This window comes from Vigna umbellata, chromosome 1, assembly GCF_029865625.1.
Source record: "Vigna umbellata cultivar VRB3 chromosome 1, Vumbellata_1.0, whole genome shotgun sequence".
Taxonomy (NCBI): domain Eukaryota; kingdom Viridiplantae; phylum Streptophyta; class Magnoliopsida; order Fabales; family Fabaceae; genus Vigna; species Vigna umbellata.
Window position 1 is genome coordinate 103,797,700 of NC_142165.1, and position 20,876 is coordinate 103,818,575.

Sequence of the window (20,876 nt, forward strand, 5' to 3'; positions counted from 1 at the left end):
ATTTTAAAAGAAATTAACATTTTAAAAATAAAATTCTAAAAATTAATACAAACAATTTGATTATTTGAAATTTTACCCAAGAAATAATAACTATAAACTTTTATATTTTTTTCGTTGTTTATTTCTTGTAATTTTCTCTTTCGTATCATGTTAAATTGACTTGCCTCTCGTCACTTCAATTTTGGTTGAAACATAGTTGATTTAGCTGAAAGTGGAATTATATTAATTTGGTTAAAGGTAAAGCATTGTTAACTTAATATCATTTTTCTATTGATGATGACATATATTTATTTTAATTTAAAATTTATTGTAACTACTTCTAACCAATACTTTCAAGGTTAGTTTTTTGTCATTGTAAATTATTGTTATTTTTTTTAGTCATTGTTATCTATAATTTTCATTCCTAGATATCAACAATATCAAATAGGTTTTTTCTTGTGATGACCAATTTTACCAGTGTTATTAGAGTGTTACTCTTTGGTCAACATTAGTTAAGATTCCTATTTTGTTGATATTTGTATATAAGAGTTTTTCTTATTTAACACTTATCAAACTATTTTTTAATTAATTAGTAATTGATTATAAAAATTTTGTAATCGATTATCACATAAAATTATTTATACAAAAAAATTTAACTATACTTTCCAACTAGAATGATAGTAATTTCCATTATGGTTTTTGTTATGTTTTTGCAAAAAAAATTCATTTTTTGACATGGATGAGTTAGTTTAATGTTATTAGGTGTGTTCCTTGCACCAATAATAAAGTCAGACCATTGATTTCTAAAAAAAAATGTTCATTTAGGTGATTTGTTTGAGATGCATGACTATTGTTTCTTGCTTCAAGGCCTGGTAAAGAATTTAAAATATAAGTCAGAATAAACCAAATTCTAATATATTTTTTCTATAAATGATTAAAAAATAAAAGTAAAAAAAAAATGAATTCTAACCTAAGTTTATAAAAAAAATAAAATATAAATCAAAATTCGATTTTTCGAAACCGAATTTTGACCTAAGAAAAAATTGTGCTATATGTATAAATATAAAACACAGTATGTTATCTTCTCGTAAATTAAAATACAATTTGTGCTATAAATTTGTGTTATATGTAAAAAAAAATCACAAAAATTGAGTAATAAGGGAGGGGGAATCACACTTTTATTTCCAGAATAAATAACTTGTTGGGTGGCTTTTACACTGTACTGTACAAACTTCGTAATTATTAAAACAACCTAAGTAATCTCTTCCCCCAGAACAAAGAAAGAACCTAAATATCTTTATTTAATTTCTTCCTTTCGCTAGATAAAAGAAAACTCATGCTGTCCTCTTACTTCCATATTTTCAATTTCTTACTGCAAAAAACAGATACCAAACTCCCTGAGATATGAAAAGAAAGTCAAATGCACGGAGCAGACACAAGGTGAAGTGCACTTTAAGAATCAGAATAAGCGAACTGCCATCTTGAGTTTGTTCTGTTTCCATTTTGGTAACTTGTAAAATTCATTCTTATCCATCCCTAATTTCTCTTGGAACTCGGCAGGTGACAAATAAGCCTGTTCATGAAGCTCGAACAAGTCAGGACTAAAATGAAAGAAAGCTTGGTTATATGTGAAATTTCGAAAGTATGAAGGGGGGAAAAGAGATGAGAAAAAACGCAAGATCATGCAACACTAAATCTAGTTGTTTTAATTTACCTCTCGTTTAGTAACGTCAATATCTGTTATAGGATCTGTAGAATCTGTGTTAATGCGATCATATGGGTGAACTGGGAAACTTTCATCATCTTCAGCTTCACCCTCTTGCACATCCTCCTTTATGGTAAGAGATTCTATTCTCTTGCTCATAGAAACCTCATTGTCAATTGTCTCTGGGTTTGATATGGTGGTAACTGAACCCACTTCAAATCATAACAAACCAAAAAGAGAAATGGCATTTTGTATCAGAAATATTTTAACACAAACGTTAAATATCAATGCACTCATCTACTGCATACCTTTTTGGGACCGAGGAATCAAATTTTCTCGAGCTGATGGTAGTTCAAAACTAGAAGTAAGATGAGATATGGCTGAAAATTTAGATGCCGGTTTCGCTGTATCCTGTGCCCCAGATTTTGGGTACAATTTTCTAACCATTGGAGGTGGAGTTGAAAGGTTCCTTGTATTTGTGTTCTCAAAATTAGCTGCTAGAGCATTAAAGGCTGGAGATCTGCCCCTCACACGAACACGATCAGGACTGACAGACATGCTACGGGAACGCTGAGATTTATCTGGCACACCACCGGACCTTCCCCCATAAGATACTGATGCTCTTCGCTTATGTTTCTGATAATGTATTAGATATTCAATAACCATACCGATATACTTTTTTATATCTATAACTCATGTCTTAATCTATTGCCAACTAAGACCCCTACCCCTGTGAAGGATCAGCACCAATTCCACATCCTTAAAATGTTGAATTCAGCAGTAAAAATTCAATATATAGTTCAGTCAACCAGGTCCAGTTCACTTCATAACTTAATTTTATTGAATGTAGCTACAAAAGATCTCGTGTTTACAAGTTTATTGAAGGTTTGAAGCCATAAAATGAGGTTAGGCCACAGTGGTAGAAAATAGCAACAAATTATGTTCCTTCTTCAATTATAAGAAATCTAACCTCATTTACAGATATATTAGTTATTTATTTTTTATATCCTTAATTTATTGTAAAGTTTATTAGCAGCATAAGTCACATTCATTGATGAAAAAATTACTTTATTGAATTACAGAGAATATCATTAAATAACAACTACTTCGTATAATTAGTACTTTTAAAATAAAATTTAAGTTTATGACATTATTAATGAAAATTAATTCATTTATGGTGTAAAGTAGTTATTTATTTTTTGTAGAGAACCAAAAGTAGTACCATTAGTTTCCAGCATTGGCTCTTGGTAGACTCATTTCAAAAGCTTATACCACTCTTTTGTTTATCATTATTTTAATTTTACGACAGGAGGTCCTTCAAACATTTGTCTTCTCCAAGTCTAAACTTTAGCCCTCTCCTTGGGAGTAGAACTGGATTCAGAAATTATGGGACCTTAAGACAAACCTTATGTCTATTCTAATCTAAATGTCATTCACCAATCTTTCCTCTTTTTTCTCAACAGTAAAGTAATGGATAATATGTATAAGCTAGTAAATCTAACATTTCAATCCATAAATAAAATAACTAGTCTATGCAATTTATCTTCAAACATTAAACATTACGTGGTAAAGTAGTTCACCAGCCCACCACTAATTTGGTATGTCGAGTTATTACTTTGAGTTCGCTTTCACTTGGGAGAATTTACTATTTGTGAGGAAGATATGTGTTCACTTGGGAGAATTTACTATTTGTGAGGAAGATAAAGAGAGATTGAGAATGTTCATTTCATTTGATTTGTGTAGACTTGTGGATGAGGATTTGAGAGACGAGGATTAAAACCAATCTCTCTTTAGATGAGAGGATTTGAAGGATGAAAAATAAAATTACAAAAATAACCCTTAATAATAATAATAATAATAATAAAATAAAAAAATAAACAATAATAATATAATTTTTTTCATGTTAAAAATTAATTTTTATTTTTTTTCTCTTCTTATAATAATTTTTATAATTATATAAAATATTAACAATTACAATTTTATATTACTTTTACTATCAAAGATATTTTGATAATTTTCAATTTTTATTAATTAAATAATTTTTTTATTTGTTACATAAGTCAAATTCTACATTAATTTTTACAAATTTTATTTTCAAAATTCACTACTACTCACCTCCAAATCCCTTTAAACAAAACAATCAATTCACTCTCAAATCACCTCAAATCCATCAACTCACTCTTCCCCAAATTAATCATCTAAAGTAAACACATCCTAACACATTTTGGTCTGACAACTCTTTTCATTATTAAAAATTAAAATAAAGTTAATAATTTAAAAGATTAATTATTTTGCATTGTATTATTTGAAGAATAAAAATATGTAATAATATTGTAACTCGTTATTAACCTTTATAATTTAAATTTTAATTATTAACAATAATAAAATAACTTAATATATAAACATAATTTTTTTAATTTATCTAATTATAAATGTTAGTTAATCAATTAACTACTTACAAAACATTTATATAATGAACTATGTCTTAATAAAAAAAAATATCAAACTAGCTTAACCTGTTCAACTATGACTAGTAGTTAGTTCACCCTCATCGTCTTTTGGTAGACCAAGTTAAAACTATTTGGATTGACCCGTTGTATCAAGTAGTAATTTATTTATTTTCTTTTAAATACCTTTATTCATGGAAATAAATCAAGATCACTAATATTACCAAACCTTTAAAAACTTTGCCAGATTAATAATTTTTTTAATTCATGCTCATCCAATGTTTTAAATTTCTGTGATTCAAAAAGAAGCCTAATCCAAAAATAGAAACATTAGAATAATATACAGTTAAGTGTGTCCTTATTTCAACTTATTGTGAAAACGTAATAATTTTTTACCCTTCATTTTAGAGAGCTTTTGAGAAAAATATATTATTTTTCAAATATTAAGCTAAAACAAGCACGGACTAAGAAAGTTTTGTGATAAATGGTTAGAAAATATAACTTGACAAGAAAAATTATATCAATGAGATAAATTTTTAATATAAAATTGAAATTTTGATAAAAATTGTTCAGCTGAAGCACTAGTTCTTTCCCACTAAGTCTATTAGTGGTGTGAGATTTAGATGGATTTGCAAAAAGTTTTGGTTCAAACTCAGACACCGCCTTTGTATATCAAATGAGGGAGGGGGGGAGCCCTGCTACCAAGGAACAATGGGATAAACAGACAGTATTCTCTCGTTGGATAAAATTATCTCACTCGTGACATATAATGTTCCCTCTTTCTTCAGAAAAAAGGTTATTCTGTAATAAAGGAAGCAAATAAAAAATTACTTACAAGTACGAGTGCCGCTCCCCCATTTTTTAGGATTGCAAGCTTCCTTTGAAACGAGTTTCCCAGCATCTACCATAAACAAGGAATTATTATAGTAGCCAAAAGTATAGGACTATTTCAGGCTATACGTATACATCGAGAAACTTACTGCAGATTTCGCAGACTCCCATTTAAAGAAGCGAGTGAAGAAAGGAGGCTCACTGCCTTCCATGACAATATATATTGGAGCTTCACGAGATAAATTTTCTAGAAGAAAGTCACGCTCAAGAAATTTCTGTATAATTCCAAAGAATAAGTTAAAAATTGTACACCTGGTTTCAGAAATACTAGAACGTAAAATACTTTGAAACTGCTTTATGGTATTCTAATAATGATAGGAGTTGTCATAGTTAAACTTAAATCCATATTAAAAATGAAAAACCTAGAAGAACATTAACTTAGTGGAGAGAATTTTGATTTATAATGTAACTCAAATATTAGACAACTAGTCACTAAATTAATCTAGAATGTTTTTAGCTTCCAGGAAAAGCAAAACCAGTTATACCTCACCAATTGTTAGAGCCTGTATTTTACTCTTTGGGTCAACCTGCTGGCCAACCCAGACGAAGATTTCAGAGTGACAATCCAAGATGCAAATATCTTCTGTCATCAAATCATCCTGGGAAAAGTTGTATATCTCTTTCACCTGCAAAAGTGCTTCAGATTAATGCACCGCAGAACAAATCCAAATATTTGCATCTTCACAAGCAAAGCATACGACATAGCAATGAGATTTTATTGGGGATGAAATCACACCCTAGTTTAATTCACCATCTAGATCTATCTTAAATGCACCTTCACTTACTAGAAAAGTGATCAATAGCACACTGACCAGTCTTTCTGTAAGCATTCCACATCCACAGTTATACGATGGCCAAAACCACTTTGTATAAAGATTATGTCCTAGGTCCTATATGATGCTTTTATATGGATCAGATTATTTCGTTCTATTTTGCCAATTATAATGTCAACTACCCGCTATATAAGTTTGACCAGTTTGCTGTCTGCTGTTTATCATTCAAGTTTTAACCACGTGACATCTAATTAAGCGCTCAGATTAATGAAAACCAAAGAAATAATCTTTCTAGCCTAAGATTTGAGTAACAGAAATGTGGTTGTTAAAAAGTGTCTTCCAAAACTGTATATTATCCCAGTTTTGTAACCTTTCACTGGCCATCATTCTTGCTGGTTTTCCTAGCTTGTTTTTCAATCCTGTTGAATCACTGTTGAAAATGGACCCTGTCATTGACTTTTTAAATAATAGAAGCAACTTAAAAGTTAAAATGTTGTAAATAAAATATTGACATAGGCAAAAACTTCTTTAACATGCCTTCACACCATAACTCGGAATATTCCAAAATCATATCAGCGGGGTGTACACACCTTTAAAGTTCCTGCATAGGGAAAGAAGCCATCACAAACAAGTCAGTCATTTGCCTTTACGAAGAGAAGTAACTGGGGATGAAGATTAGATAAATCTCTTCGGTCAACAAAAAAATTAGTTCTTACCTTTTGAGAAGTCGCAAGAAAATAGGTGAGGGTCGCTTTCTTCATCCCTCTCGATCTTTTGACTGGGATGTTCTGATTTTCCTCCCAACAAATCCCAAAACAATTCCGATTCTACGCCTTCCTTATGTGATTTGCATGGTAAATCCGGCTACACTCAATTGCCAAGCATATGCTTTAATTAATAAACAGTGATATATATTTTTTATATAGACATAGTTCGCAGGATGAATTGGACGATAACGCCTGCCTGGATCAAAACCCAGGACCTGATCTAAGAGGTATTATAGGTAACGCCAAGTTTATAAATAACCTTCACAGTTAACCGTTTTCAACATGAAAATACATCCCATTTTTAAGAAAAATAATTATTTGACACACCTAAATTTTTTACATTCATTTGATACTATCCTTACTTATTTTTCATTCTTTTTTTTTTTAAATACAAAACTTTACACTTTTATGACCATTTTACCCTTATACTATGTGTCGAATGAATGTAAAAGTGTGTAATGTAAAAGTGTGTTATGGTAGCATTACTCCATTTTTAACTGCTGGTCCAACATGAATATGTTTACCAAAAGAACCTTTTGGTCTTTGATTTGAACGAATCAAATTTTAAGTATTAAACATATTTCAGAACATAACGGACCTTAATCAAATCCAGCATTCTGTCAACAAGCTCTTGATCATCTGAAGTTGCTAAACCTCCAGACCACGTAAAAACAGTTGAATCACTATGAAGTATGTAGCAGTAAGTGGAATTCAAGGAGGAAGCAACCTGGTTGACAAAAAGGAATACGAAAAGAATTATTTTAAAGAGATGGTAATTTTACAACTAATTTAGTTTGTGTAATTGTACAAAATTTATCTTTCGGTCCCTATAATAAAAAATTATTTATTATAGTCACAATAAATATTATTTTAATCTTTTAAGTCTATATACATACTATTTTTAGTCTTCCTCCAACACTTAAAGTTATAGGAATTAAAAGAGATTAAATAGTAGCATACATAAGAAAAGGTATGAGTTTTAAGTATAGGGACCAAAAGATAAAATTGGTTTATAGGGTTCAAATCAGTAATTTTAACTTTAAATAAAATCAGTATAATTTTAAAGAAAAATTGAAATGCCCGTAAATGTAGAATTGCTATGAACAGACAAAATGACATACTGGTTCAACTTGTATAGCTTGCATATTGTCTGGCCCAAAACCCTGGATGCGGAATAATGCAAGACCATCCTCACTGTATGTCTCATCTGGAATTTCCTTCTCTGCAATGTAATTCTTGTATCCATCACTAAGTCCACCCTGATAGGTACATGACCAGTATTAAACAAAACAAATATATTCATAAAAAAGAAGATTTTTTTTCTTAGTTAACCCAATACCAGAATCCCACAAACCTTGAAGACAATACAGCTTTGGAGGATGGCATGGAATTGAATTGGTTCACTGCCTTCATAGATACGAACCTTCAATTAATTACACACGGATACTGTCAATAGGGATACAGGCAACAAACACAAACATCTATCAGCAAATTGAACATAACACATTCGTAGAAAAATTACCTGGCAAGGAAGAAACTTCATTGACTCAACCATTTTGTTTGCCAGTGAAAGAGCTGAAGCCCTCTCTTCCTAATTTCAACAAAAGAAAGCTTCTGTAAGGAATGGAGGCAAACACATTTATGCAAGGCCTTTCTGGTCCCAAAAGTTACCAATGTTGTGTACAGTGTAATGAAATGTATAAGTAGTGATTCACTAATACAGTTTCAATTCCATTAGAATAATTTCGCAGTCAGATTTTCTGATTTGCTTACATGAAAGATAACATGATAAACACACATGTGAAAAAAGAAATAGAATAAAGCTCTTTAAATTTTTCACCTCAATACTGGTCTTTCCAACCCATGTTCCTATAAGATGTTCTTCCTTATCTTCTCCAGGATATGAATATTGAAAGATGTAGCAATCTCCACTATACAATTTTGACTGATCAGTGGCTGGAAGAAGAATCTTTTCCTTGCTATTAACACGCCAAACCTGTGTGATTATGATAAAGATATTCTTAACAACACAAACAAATAAGCAAGACAAATCTAGGACACTGAAATTGCAATTAGTCCAACCAAATAGGGAGAAGTACAAACAAATCGTTTGAAACTCTCACAGGATACCATCTATCACATGTTTAAGAAACAAAAGAAAATATTGGACAGCATATCAACTACAATCATTCATAAACTTCGGAAAATACTTTCACCTTGTTGCCTCAAGTATCAACCATAATTTTGACGTAAATTTCATAAACTCTGTAAAAGGATTAGTACTGCTGTAGTTAGGCCATGGTCCTAAGTATGGAACCTATATTCCAAAAATTGAAAAAGAGAGACACATGGACAATGGAGAACAGAAAGTGGGAGAGGTCGTTACGCTAAGAAAAAGCGTGAATGTGATCCATAAGGAGGCTGCAGATAAGGTGATTATGATTAATTACAAGAGAGAAGGAATTGGGAGCTGGGACAATTTTGAGAAGGAATAGATGGATGTTGTATTCCACAGCTGTTTCTCTTTGCTTTCCTCTTATCTTTGGTTATATTTAAAAATTTGTTCCTCATGAAATTGTTTTCATGTTCTTAATTGAGAAACTGTACATTTTGGTCCCTACATGGAAAAATGTTTACAAATCGGTCCTTACCATTTGCAAAATTCATCACAAGACTAAATGTTTATTAAGTTGGCAAACGTTATGTTGTATCGATTCCTACTACCATATAAGACAAAAGTTTGACAAGTCAGCAAACATCCCACACCATTATGGCTTCAGAAAATAGCAGGAAACTATTCATAAAAACATTTTTCATGTAGGACTCAAAATGTAGAATTTTTCATATAGGCACTAAAACGAAATATGATGTTGAGTATAGGTACCCAAATTTTAACATAATATTTTCCATATTTTTCTATACATTCATTGTTTCTGATATAGTTGTAAGTTTTTACATTGGTTTTAGTAGATAATAGCTCATATTTCACTCAATGGGACTTTACTGGTCTGTATTCTTTTCCATTAAACCCTAAATCTTAACAGTGGAATGTGGGAAATTTCTTGTACTCGTTAACACAAAAATGTATTATGGTGAAGTGCTTTTTCCAATGCAAAAAAGAGAAAAAGAAATCATTTTACAGTTGATCTAATTAAATTTTTAAGAAAATGGTCTAAATAAGATTTTGGTCCCTGATGTTTCTATCTATTTGAGATTTGGTCCATCAAGGATCAATATACCTTAGTAAAAAGAAACTATAGGAGGAACCAATTCTTCATGGGAAATAGGGATCCCTAGCCTAATGAGTAGAAAATATAGGACAAAAACTCAAATGAGAGGAAAATATAAGAACTTTGACTTTCATGACAAGGATCAAAACCCAAAACATCAACAAGATTAGCAAAATCCCTAATTTATTTCATCCTTACTGATTCTCTATAATTTCTCTACAATATATACTTGAATAGATTTGAGTAGCTGAATTACTTGTTTTATTTCATTAATTGACAAATTTGAATTGCTATAGATTAGTTATGTATTAGGCAACCTCCAAGTTTTATTGCTCAAAGAAAGTCTTTTAAATTGGAACGTCGATTTCGCAAATCCTCAAGCAGTCTCTTAAGGCTTCGTTCAACAAATTAGCATTGTTGCTCAACAATTTGGCATAGCTTACAATGAGACAAATCATTCAGTATTTTATCATCACTCGAATGCTAAGTTTATCACCATGGCATCTCATAGTCACTTTCATACCAAAGACCTTGGCAAACTCATATTTCTAGAGGATTGAGGTAGCACAATCCAATAATGGAATAGTTATTTCTCAAAGGAAGTATGGATTGGATATTTGAAGGAAACTAGGCTAATGAATTCAAAGTTTGTTGACACAACCATGCATCCTAGTGCCAAACTCCTACCTAATCAAAGGGAGCCCCTCTCAAATCTTGAGAAGTATAGAAGATTAGCTGGAAAAGTGAACCATCTTATAGTTACTCACCTTGACATTTCTTTTGGAGTCAATGTGGTGAGTTAATTTCCTAATTATCTGTGTGAAAATCATTGGAATGTTGTGATTCGTATATTGAAGTACATTAAAGGTTATCTTAGAAAAGGTTTGATATATGGACACAAATCACACCTATGTTGTATGTCAATTGGGTAGGCTCTCCTTCTAATAAGAGATCCACTTCTGACTATTGTGTCTCCGTTGATGATAATTTGATCTCTTGGAAGAGCAAGAAACAAAATGTTGTAACAAGACTAGCTACTTGTGAGCTTAAATGGCTTAAACAGTTACTTAAAGAATTGTAATTTAGAGAGGTCACTCAAATGGCACTTATATGTGACTGTTGAATATCGTGAAAAACTATATTTAGATTAATCTCCCTTGTGTAAAATACACACATAGGGTTCTCTATTTATAATAGAAGAAATATGGGCTAAGCCCAAAATACAAATGAGAAATAATAACAAACTAACTAAAAGATAAAAGATATAATATATCTAACACTCCCCCTCAAGCTGGAGCATACAAATTGTATGAACTAAGCTTGAAATAGATGAACTCAGTGTTGAACTAGATGATTTGTCTTCAAGAGTGTGAGGCAAACATAGATGGACTAACAGCAGCTTGTGAAACTTCAACTTCAAAAGTGGATGAAGGAGAGCCGTGTGGACAATGATAAACTGCAAGGACTGATTCCCAATCAATGATGGATGAGTGACGGGATCAACAGTAGTAGCTGAAAGCTAAGAGCTACAAAACTGCAGGGACTACACTAAATCCTCATCAATGATGGATGGGTGACGGGATCAACAGTAGTAGCTGAAATCTACAAAACTGCAGGGACTACACCCATATTTATGTGACTTGCAGTGTCTTGGAAACGTACTCCCCCTTAGTGTGAAGGTGGAAATGTGAAAGATCACAGTTGCTGAACCACTAAAACAAAACAAAATATTAAGCTACAATGCTGAAACAAAGACATCAAGATATGTTGGAGGTCCAAGATTCTTTGCTGGACAACTCCCAAGTGGTGATACTCAGCCGTGTATCACAAGAAGATCGGGCTAAACTCTAGCATCGAACAACGGCAAACAGTGCTAACTCTAGCACCAAACAGCAGCAAACAGTGCTAACTCTAGCACTGAACAGCGGCAAACAGGGCCAAACATCGGGCTAACTCTAGCACCGAAAAGTGGCAAACAGTGCCGAACAGCGGCAAACTAAACGGTGCCGGACAGCGGAAACGGCACCTGGACAGCGATCAATAGTGGCTGGACAGTGGTCAAACGGCGCGGACAGCGGGAAACGGCGCCTGGACAGCGGGAAACGGCGCGTGGACAGCAGCAAACGGCGCGGGGACAGCGGCGATGGTCTGGTTGGCGAGACCGACTCCGATCATCAAGTTGGGCAGCCATGGAGAGGGAGAAACCCTAAAAATTCAAAGTACTCCGATTGATGCAACGACCACAGATCCAGAAAGAGGGCGAAGAGGCGATCACGGCAGTGCTGATCGGCGGCGGAAAGCTCCGGCGACGCGCCGGCATGCGCGCCGGCAGCGGCGGCAGCGGTGACTCTTGCGGCGGCGCGTGAAGGCGCGTGAGAGGTCCATTCGCCGCGATCTTCATACCACGGTGGTCGCCCGGTCGAGACGATTCCGATGGTGTGGTCGCCGGTCGATTCTGGAACTCCGGAGGCGGCGGCGGTGGCCGGAGGCGGCGACGGACTGGCCGGAAAGAAGCGGCGGCGACGGTGGAGAGATCTGACTGCACGGTGCTGACTGTGGCACAGATTTAAGAGAAAAAGAAAGAGAGAAGGGTTGCCCACTAAAATTTTAGGGGCTGCCGGCGGCCATGGCGGCCGGCCGCCGGCAAACAGCAGAGACCACCCGAAGAGGATCAGAGAACTTGCTCTGATACCATGTTGAATATCGTGAAAAACTATATTTAGATTAATCTCCCTTGTGTAAAATACACACATAGGGTTCTCTATTTATAATAGAAGAAATATGGGCTAAGGCACAGGAATAGTTCCAGTCAACTCCACGGTCTCCGGCACCCCTCACTGCCGCAGTCGCTGTCGCTGCCGCCGTCGCCGCTGCCGCCGCCGTCGCCGCCGCCGGAGTTCCAGAATCGACCGGCGACCACACCATCGGAATCGTCTCGGCCGGGCGACCACCGTCGTACGAAGATCGCGGCGAACGGACCTCCCACGCGCCTCCACGCGCCGCCGCAAGAGTCGCCGCTGCCGCCGCGCGTGCCGGTGCGTCGCCGGAGCTTTCCGCCGCCGATCAGCACCGCCGTGATCGCCTCCTCGCCCTCTTTCTGGATCTGTGGTCGTTGCATCAATCGGAGCACTTTGAATTTTTAGGGTTTCTCCTTCCCTATGGCGTCTTCCTCGTCTACAAACACCTCTATTGGTGGCTCATCTTCTGATCCTTCAATATATACCAATTATGTGAATGTACACTTGTCCATTGACAAGTTAGATGGCACAAATTATGCAACATGGGCGTCCGACATCAAACTTTGGTTGAAGAGTCAAGGGTACTTAGATCATCTTACTCAAAATGTGACTACTACTCCCAATCTTCTCTATTTCTCATAGTGACAATGAAGTTGTTTTCCATATTAGCTCAAATCTAGTCTTTCATGAAGGTACCAAACATATTGAGATTGATTGTTGTCATTTTATTTGAGAAAAATTGTATCTGGAGATATCAAAATTGAGTTTTTTTAATTCTAATGATCAATTAGCATATATATTTTATTAAATCATTATAAGGTCCTATAATTGATTATATATGTAACAAGCTTGGTATATATGATGAGAGGCATCCATGTAGACTTGATACAAAGTAAAGAAAATGTAGGGACTAATACCAAAAGATTGTAGAGGAAATGTCATGCTGCTTATTCTACATCAAAACCCTTTCCTATTCTATGTTCATTTCTCTCATAAAATGTTAAGCATCTATCCAGGTTTCGCATATTCCTAAGATAGAACACATATCTTAACCTCTTGTGCATTCAGCTGCATTGTATGCCTCTAATTGTGAGACCGGTGGAGTATTATGGATACAGTGATTGTGATTCAAAAAGATTCTTTCAATATAAGAAATCAATTAGATAAAGGATGCAAGACCACAGAGAATTTAAAAAGAATACCAACAAAATTTACATCAAGAAATTTAAATTTTCGATAATTGTTTATTGTATACAAACCAGTAGAGAGTACCTGCAAATGTCCTGTGCAATCTATATAGGGTTGAGGTTCTTCTTTTACAGGTTCAGATTTTAAGAGACCCTTGACATCCAATCCTTGACGTTTTAGAAGTGCTAGAAAGTGACAAAAAAAGGTAGAGAATTACAAGAACATAATGAAGGCCCGGGCAATGGAACTGACAAAATCATTTTAAAGGTGATGAAAAATATTCAGTCCAATGACAAGCATAAAATTTAATTAAAACTACCTGCTACCTTGCCACGACCATCTTCAGACATCACTTGAGATGCCCGAGGCCAAGAATCAAACTTGGACTTGAACATTACTGTTTCAAATCCTTCAATTACACGAACTATATGGGACTTTGGTCGACCAGTGCCACTGACTAACTTCTGTTTTTTCGTCCACAAAGATTCAGAAGTCATTCAAAATCACAAAATATACTCAACAATACAAAGAAAGAAACAAGAGATGTACATCTGCAGCTCCACTTGCACTTTTTCTTTCATCAAGAGATGTGTTTCTTCCCATCCATACATACACCTCCAACCCACAATCTAAAATATAGCATTTGTTTGTCTCCAGCAATTCCTTTCTCAAGGAATCAGTTTCAACAGGTTCTGTCTTCCCCTTGCCAACACTGGAAAAGTTATAATTTCACAATAACTAGAGCAACATAGAGTTTTACATTTCAGTATAATAAATGAATTTCATCTATTCATAATTACATACAACTTTGGTTGAAGGAATATTTATAACAGTCTTACATTGATAAACACCATAGTTTTAAAAAAGGGGAATAAAAACAATGGGTAAACAATTAAAAAATAAAATTTAACATAAGCAAACCGCATCCAGGTATCGTTTGGTAAAAAAAGTGAAAGGAATATACTGACTGCAACTATAAATGAAAAAAACAGTGGGAAAACCGGAAAAACATATTACCAAAGTAGTTCTGGAGGATGAGAATCAGCAAACTTATCATCATCACTGACTGTTCTCCGTGGAAGAGGAGCAAAGCCCCCGAAGCAAGCCCAGAATTCTCCACTTTCAGAATCAGACATCAACTTTCCATCCTCTGCAAGAAACTCGAGCATTTATATCCAATTAGTGATACCAAGCAATCAGGTTTGAATCTGTAAAATATACTTACACTTACCAACGGAAGCTATCTCACATTTCCCATCATGGTAGGTATCCTTAATAAACTGTACAACCTCCAATGCTTTGGCCCTTTCTTGAATACATGAGTTGGAACCATTAAATTGGAAAATTTTGGACTCAGTATCCAGAATAAAAACATCATCATGGTTTAGCGAAGATCGAGCAAATGGAACCTATAACCAACACAAATAGCTAATCAACAAGTAGAAAATAATGTTTACATATGTGGTGTGGCATACAGTATGCACAACAATAATATAGAAGACTCAAACATCAACGAGCCGTTGGCAGAGGAATAAGGTCAAACTTGCCTCTTTGACATGTACCACATGTTTCCCTTTGCATACAAACAACCGTGTCTTATGTTTTTCGGCCTCCACATGTTTAAAACCAGAGGCAGCTCCACCTTCTTGAGGTATGATGCATGGTTTGAAATAAGAGAGGAACTTTTCAGTTTCGTGGCCTTGTACTTCACGATACTGAACAGCCCGTCCTCCCAGAGCTGCATCCAACTCGACTGTCTTGATGGCTGCAGCACCAGCCTCATCCTATTTTAAAGTTGTGATCATCAGTGAGAAAATGAACCGAGGGAGACGATATCAAATATTAAACCAAAAACTACTGGAGGGGGTAGCAATATATAAACAGCAACACTTACCTGACTGGTCTCTTTACCAAGCCAATAATGGATATCATAACGCAGAGCACCACTTTTTGAAGCAGTTGTCTACATGGAGAGGATAAGAAAAAAGAAATATAAGATACTCATGGAAAGACATTAACGCATACCTAATGCAGGAAGAAAAATAAAATCTACCGGACTAATATTTATCTGCAAAAAGTAAAATAATGAAGAATAACATAAATCCAATACGAAAGTTATACCAAGGAAGATATTGAGACTCGAACAAAGATCTTAAATTTATATTTTGGCGGGAGGAAAACGAATCTTATATGGTAAATTCAACAATCTCTTTTTAGAGAAAACCACATTCTTATACATATGTGAGCATGTAAATCTCTAAGCTTCCTGTTTTCCCATCCTATGCATGTATCTCTCTAGCTAAAATTGGAATTGCTAACTATCCCAACAAAAAGAAGAAAAAGACATCAAACATAAACATGCTCACATTTTAGTGCAGCGAATGGTTCATGTAAACTAACATTTGTGTGTTCATAATTAGAAAAAACTTCATAACCAGAACTTTATCAACAAGGCAGCATCAGTTAGGATTTTTATTTAGCATTAGATGGATGGTGTTATCGATCACTTTGTCTTATACAAGGCAACAATCATCTTGAGTCTGACTAAGCTCATGATAAACTTTGTCTAATTCTCCTAGCCATGCAGAACTATAAACTAAGGTGTTACAATGTGAAATGGTAAAATAATAACATAAATTTTAAATTATTTAGATTTACCATAAGCAAGAGAGCTACACACACAGTTGTAATAAATATATAATATTTGATAAGATACATAACCCTGCCTAGACCCCATGATAGTGGGAGCCTCATGCACGGGACCTGATTATTCACATGAATCCTGACACCATGTTTACAATTTTGATAAAATATCCAAATGTATTCCTTCTTGGCTGAAAGAGATTCCTATGGCACCAACGAATAAAGTAAAGAGCACTAAAACAAGCATAGAAAATCGCATAGTATCTGCAGGTATTTAAAGCATGGAGTTTACATTTTTATATCGGTAAATGTTAGTAATTAATGCTACCTATTCAATTTTATTACCAAGACAACCTTATATATCTCTCAAAACATAGAGTTCACATGATGCATGTTTTATAAAGAAAATAAAAATAAAAACACCAAAATCAACCTTATATAGTATTGTGAATTATTGATATCTAACATCGACTAGATATTTAATCAATGTAGTCCTTATAAGACTGACAGTCCTCATATTATAAGCTTATTTTTTAAAATCTAGTTATGCTTCAAGCGCAAATTCTAATGTGGTATTAAAACCTACCCAAAATTCTAAGACATCTCATTATGGGAACGATAGGTAAGTCCATATAATACAGAAATAAAAAGAAATACTAGCTTCTTGAAACAAGGTTTAGAGGCTGGCATTCTATGAATGAGTAATCATTTGGACAATGTTACTTACCTTCAAGATCATATAGGAATCCCCGGTGAAAAACTTTCCATGAGATGACTGAGGGATAGGAACTGGATTAAAATTCTCGATACGCCATATTTCAAGTCCACTGTATATGGTTAAGGAGAATGCATTGCCAGGATGAACGAGCGGCAACCTTCAATGCATTGCCAGGATGAAAATATGATAATTGTTAAACAGAATGATATATTATTGTTAGCTAGTGCAGGATACTCCTTTTGGCCAACTCCCTTGAAAGCTGGATCCAAATCTCTCATAGAAACAGACATACTGTTCTTCTACTATTTGGTCTTCCACAACCTAGCTTGAATATAGAAAACAATTACCCTGAAAGAAAGCCCTGTAGAAAGGAAAATATATAATTCATCCATGGTGGGTGTAAGAAAAGCACATGAAAAGGCTTCCACTGACTTTTTCAACTAGGAAAATCTGGCTCAGAATAACTATATGAAGACGGATTGATTTAGATACAAGTGGTTACATTTAATGTGCTCAGCGCAAGATTAACCATTCATTCACAAAACTCAAAAAATTAACTTAAATATATTCATGTTCCACAAATTTTGACATGTGTGGGAACACTTCTTAAGCGTGTCAGCAATTACTTACTCACTAATAGCTGTTTAAAATGAAAAAATGAGTATACAAATAAATAATCAAATCCCATATGCTTGTTGCTGGTAAAAACAGCCATATCCTAATATCTCGATGGTATAACCTCGTTAAATGCCAAAGTGTTCCGATCCTATTTTCCTTGTCGATTATCTTACCTCATTTTTTTCAAGGGCCTTTAACTTTAGAAATTGCATTTTCAGTGATCACAAAATAATTCTTCGTTAACGCTGACTAACTTAAAATATTTAGTTTCACGTTTATTCAAAAGAGAACACACGCACAAATCTTCAGGGCACATGCAGTAAAGACAATGTACAGAATTTGCCTAAAACACCAAACCTTGAAAGAGAATGTCACTCAAAGGAACAGTGGTTTCAAGAAAATTTTCAGCTATTAATAATATCAACTAAAAGAGGGAGATGTCTGAAAATACATAAATTCATCACGAGTTTCGTATGAATGCAAGCAAAGAAGTCACAACAAGCTAAAATCAACAAATATATCAAATATCCTTACTTAAATTCACCTGTTTTATCCATAAAGCTTCCCCAATGTGCAATGTTAGTACTTACAAATTTTTTATCCCAGATTTCATCCTCCAACTTTTTAAAATTAAGCATTTTTTGTTCACTATTAAATGATATATTGACAGCAGGCCCAAATGATTTAATTTTAGAAAACTTAAGTCTAATTCTGCCATTACAATTTATAGGAATCAAAACTGCATATTCTCTAAAACAGATATCCTTACAATTTTCAAACCTCGAAATTCTCTATTTGAATAACAATGAAAAAGCAAAATCCAGGAAAAAAAAACTAATATACACTGAAAGCAGTGAAACAAACAATGAATCGCGTTCCGGTTTCCAGGCCTTATTCCTGGAATTTCAAAAATTCATGAAACTAAGTGGGAGAAAAAAAAAACAATCAAAACCCGATGTGAAGGGAACCAAAGAGACCAGAAAAAATTATCAGTTCAATTCAATTTCATTGACACAAAAAGTCCCTTGTCCTTGACCTCTTTCAAGTAACCATTTTCTGGCCTTCAATTATTGTTCAAGAAAAATGTCAATGCCTTCAAACGTCATCAACATGTAATTAGATTAACTGCGAGGCGAGAATTGAGAATTTGAACGGAATGCAAATTGTAAATTGCGCAGTCGTAAATGAAACACGGTTTCAAAATATATTAACGAAAGCACTAAATGGAATTCCAAATGCGGGGGCGAGGCGAAGGTGAAAATTGAACACAAGTACCTTGTTGTTACCAAGCAATCACCTAGGCGAGAAAGTTCATTCTCTCTTTTCTTCTTCTTCTTCTCTGGTTTCAGTGGGTAAATAGCGAGCATGCATGTAAACTAGTTTGTTTCTTTTCCATTTTCTGTTTCTCTGAGTCGGTTCTAGATCTATTTTTCTAAAAAAATGAGGATAGTGAAGTTTAATTTTGTTATTTATTTTTTATTTAATTTTAATTTTAAGGAGAGGAGATAATAGGGTAAAGAAAAGAAAGAAAAGGGATGGTGCGAGAAAGACTGGTGAATGGCTGGTGATGCAGCAACCTTGACCTCCGCATTGTGAGGCTTGCGCGCGGAAAAGAGACAAAACTGGAAAACTTGAGTTATCATCACCCTATTCCAATGCAAATCATATTACTGCTGTGTTATTCATTCATGCAAACTATGCTACAGTGTGTAATATATAATACTATTTTAGCACGCATTGCAAAATTCTAATATTTATTTTTATATAACTCATTTATTAAAAAAATAAGTGATCTTAGATTTATAATTATGTCATAGTTAAGTTTTCTTTTTTAAACTATATGATATATTAAGAATCTCGATGCAGAAACCTAACGTATTTACAATTAATACTTATGGATAGAAAATTCTTCACTAAAAATACGAGAATAACATTGTAATTTGTGTAATCACATTGCGATAAGTAATTTGGAAAAGTCGTACCAGAAAAGATAATTAACGAAATTGGAAACTCAGGCCTTACATTTCTATGTTTTCAATATGAATATGAAGTTTAACTATTTTACTCTCCAAATTGGGATCTTTAATTTATAATATCAGTATGAAGTATTTATAGTGTGAGATAAATTTTTTTTTTCAGCAATATTTACGGTAAAAAAAATTAAAATTTACTTTTTTATAAATTAAAACTAATTTATGCAGAAATTTAAAATCATTATTTTGTAAGAAAATTTAATAGTCTACATAGTAGCTCATAAGTTTTTTTTTTATTTACCTGTAGCTACTCATTAAATTCTCCCAAACTTAATTTTAAAGGTACAGTTATGAATTAAATTAGCGTGCTCAAATAGTTACTAGAGTTGTAAACTATTAACTAAATTAGTTTTTGAAATGATGATGATTGGTCATAGTATTTCCAACTTAAATAATAAAAAAAAAACTCTAAAAAGTTAAGTAATCAATCAAAGTAGTTCATTATTATTAGTTGGTATCGTTTAACAATATTGAATAGACTAGATTCCTAAACACGCTTACTTAATCAAAAGGGTTTAGTCTCAAATTAATTACGCATTTTTCATGATTTTATAGGATTACAGTAGTAACATTTTCTCATTGGTAGATAAAAAAATAAACTAACGAAAAGAAAAAAAATAATGATTTTACAATATTCCAATTACTTTTAGGTATAAGAAGCTAATAACCAATCCAATTGTTTCGGTTGCGAGATCGAGTCACTAAACATCTTCACAATTTGTTGTCAGGTCGAGTCATCAAACACTTTCACAATTTGCTATCTTTCACTGTTCGGTTTCGCTCTCTGGTCCCGGTTTCGCTCTTCCGTCCGGAGGTGTACCTGTTAAAGGTTCTCCGGTGCCTAAGTCAGTTTCGACAATTCAATATAACAGTAATAAATACACAGTAAATGCAAATCACCTACTTCTTACCTTTGACCTGTATTTATAGTTTTCGTAATGGGCTTGAGACTATAAAATGTTAATCATAGCTCAATTTTGTCCCAATGACTTTAATCGCTGCTTACCTTAATCTTTGCATAAATGACTACATAATTTTTACGGTTGTTCACTCTTAACTGTCCGGTCAGAGTGAAAATAATTCTATTGTCGTTCGGCCAGATTAAACCAACCTTATCATTATGATCGTCCGACTGATCCCGATACA

General features: G+C 34.0%; 1 protein-coding gene across 1 annotated transcript; it reads right to left on the reverse strand.

Annotated features, from left to right (window-relative positions):
* Window positions 1-1,127: 1,127 nt before the first annotated feature.
* Window positions 1,128-19,354, reverse strand: LOC124825730 (villin-4). Its single transcript, XM_047298421.2, has 23 exons — window positions 18,973-19,354; window positions 17,314-17,440; window positions 17,089-17,188; window positions 15,613-15,681; window positions 15,266-15,502; window positions 14,950-15,127; window positions 14,736-14,868; window positions 14,268-14,430; window positions 14,038-14,182; window positions 13,803-13,903; window positions 8,403-8,558; window positions 8,085-8,153; window positions 7,917-7,985; window positions 7,684-7,821; window positions 7,161-7,289; window positions 6,512-6,659; window positions 6,386-6,396; window positions 5,508-5,648; window positions 5,112-5,237; window positions 4,967-5,032; window positions 1,993-2,320; window positions 1,694-1,896; window positions 1,128-1,552 (listed from the first exon to the last, which is right to left on the reverse strand). The coding sequence occupies exons 2-23, from the start codon at window positions 17,367-17,369 to the stop codon at window positions 1,439-1,441; spliced, it is 2,880 nt and encodes a 959-aa protein (XP_047154377.1). The 5' UTR covers window positions 17,370-17,440; window positions 18,973-19,354; the 3' UTR covers window positions 1,128-1,438.
* Window positions 19,355-20,876: the final 1,522 nt, after the last annotated feature.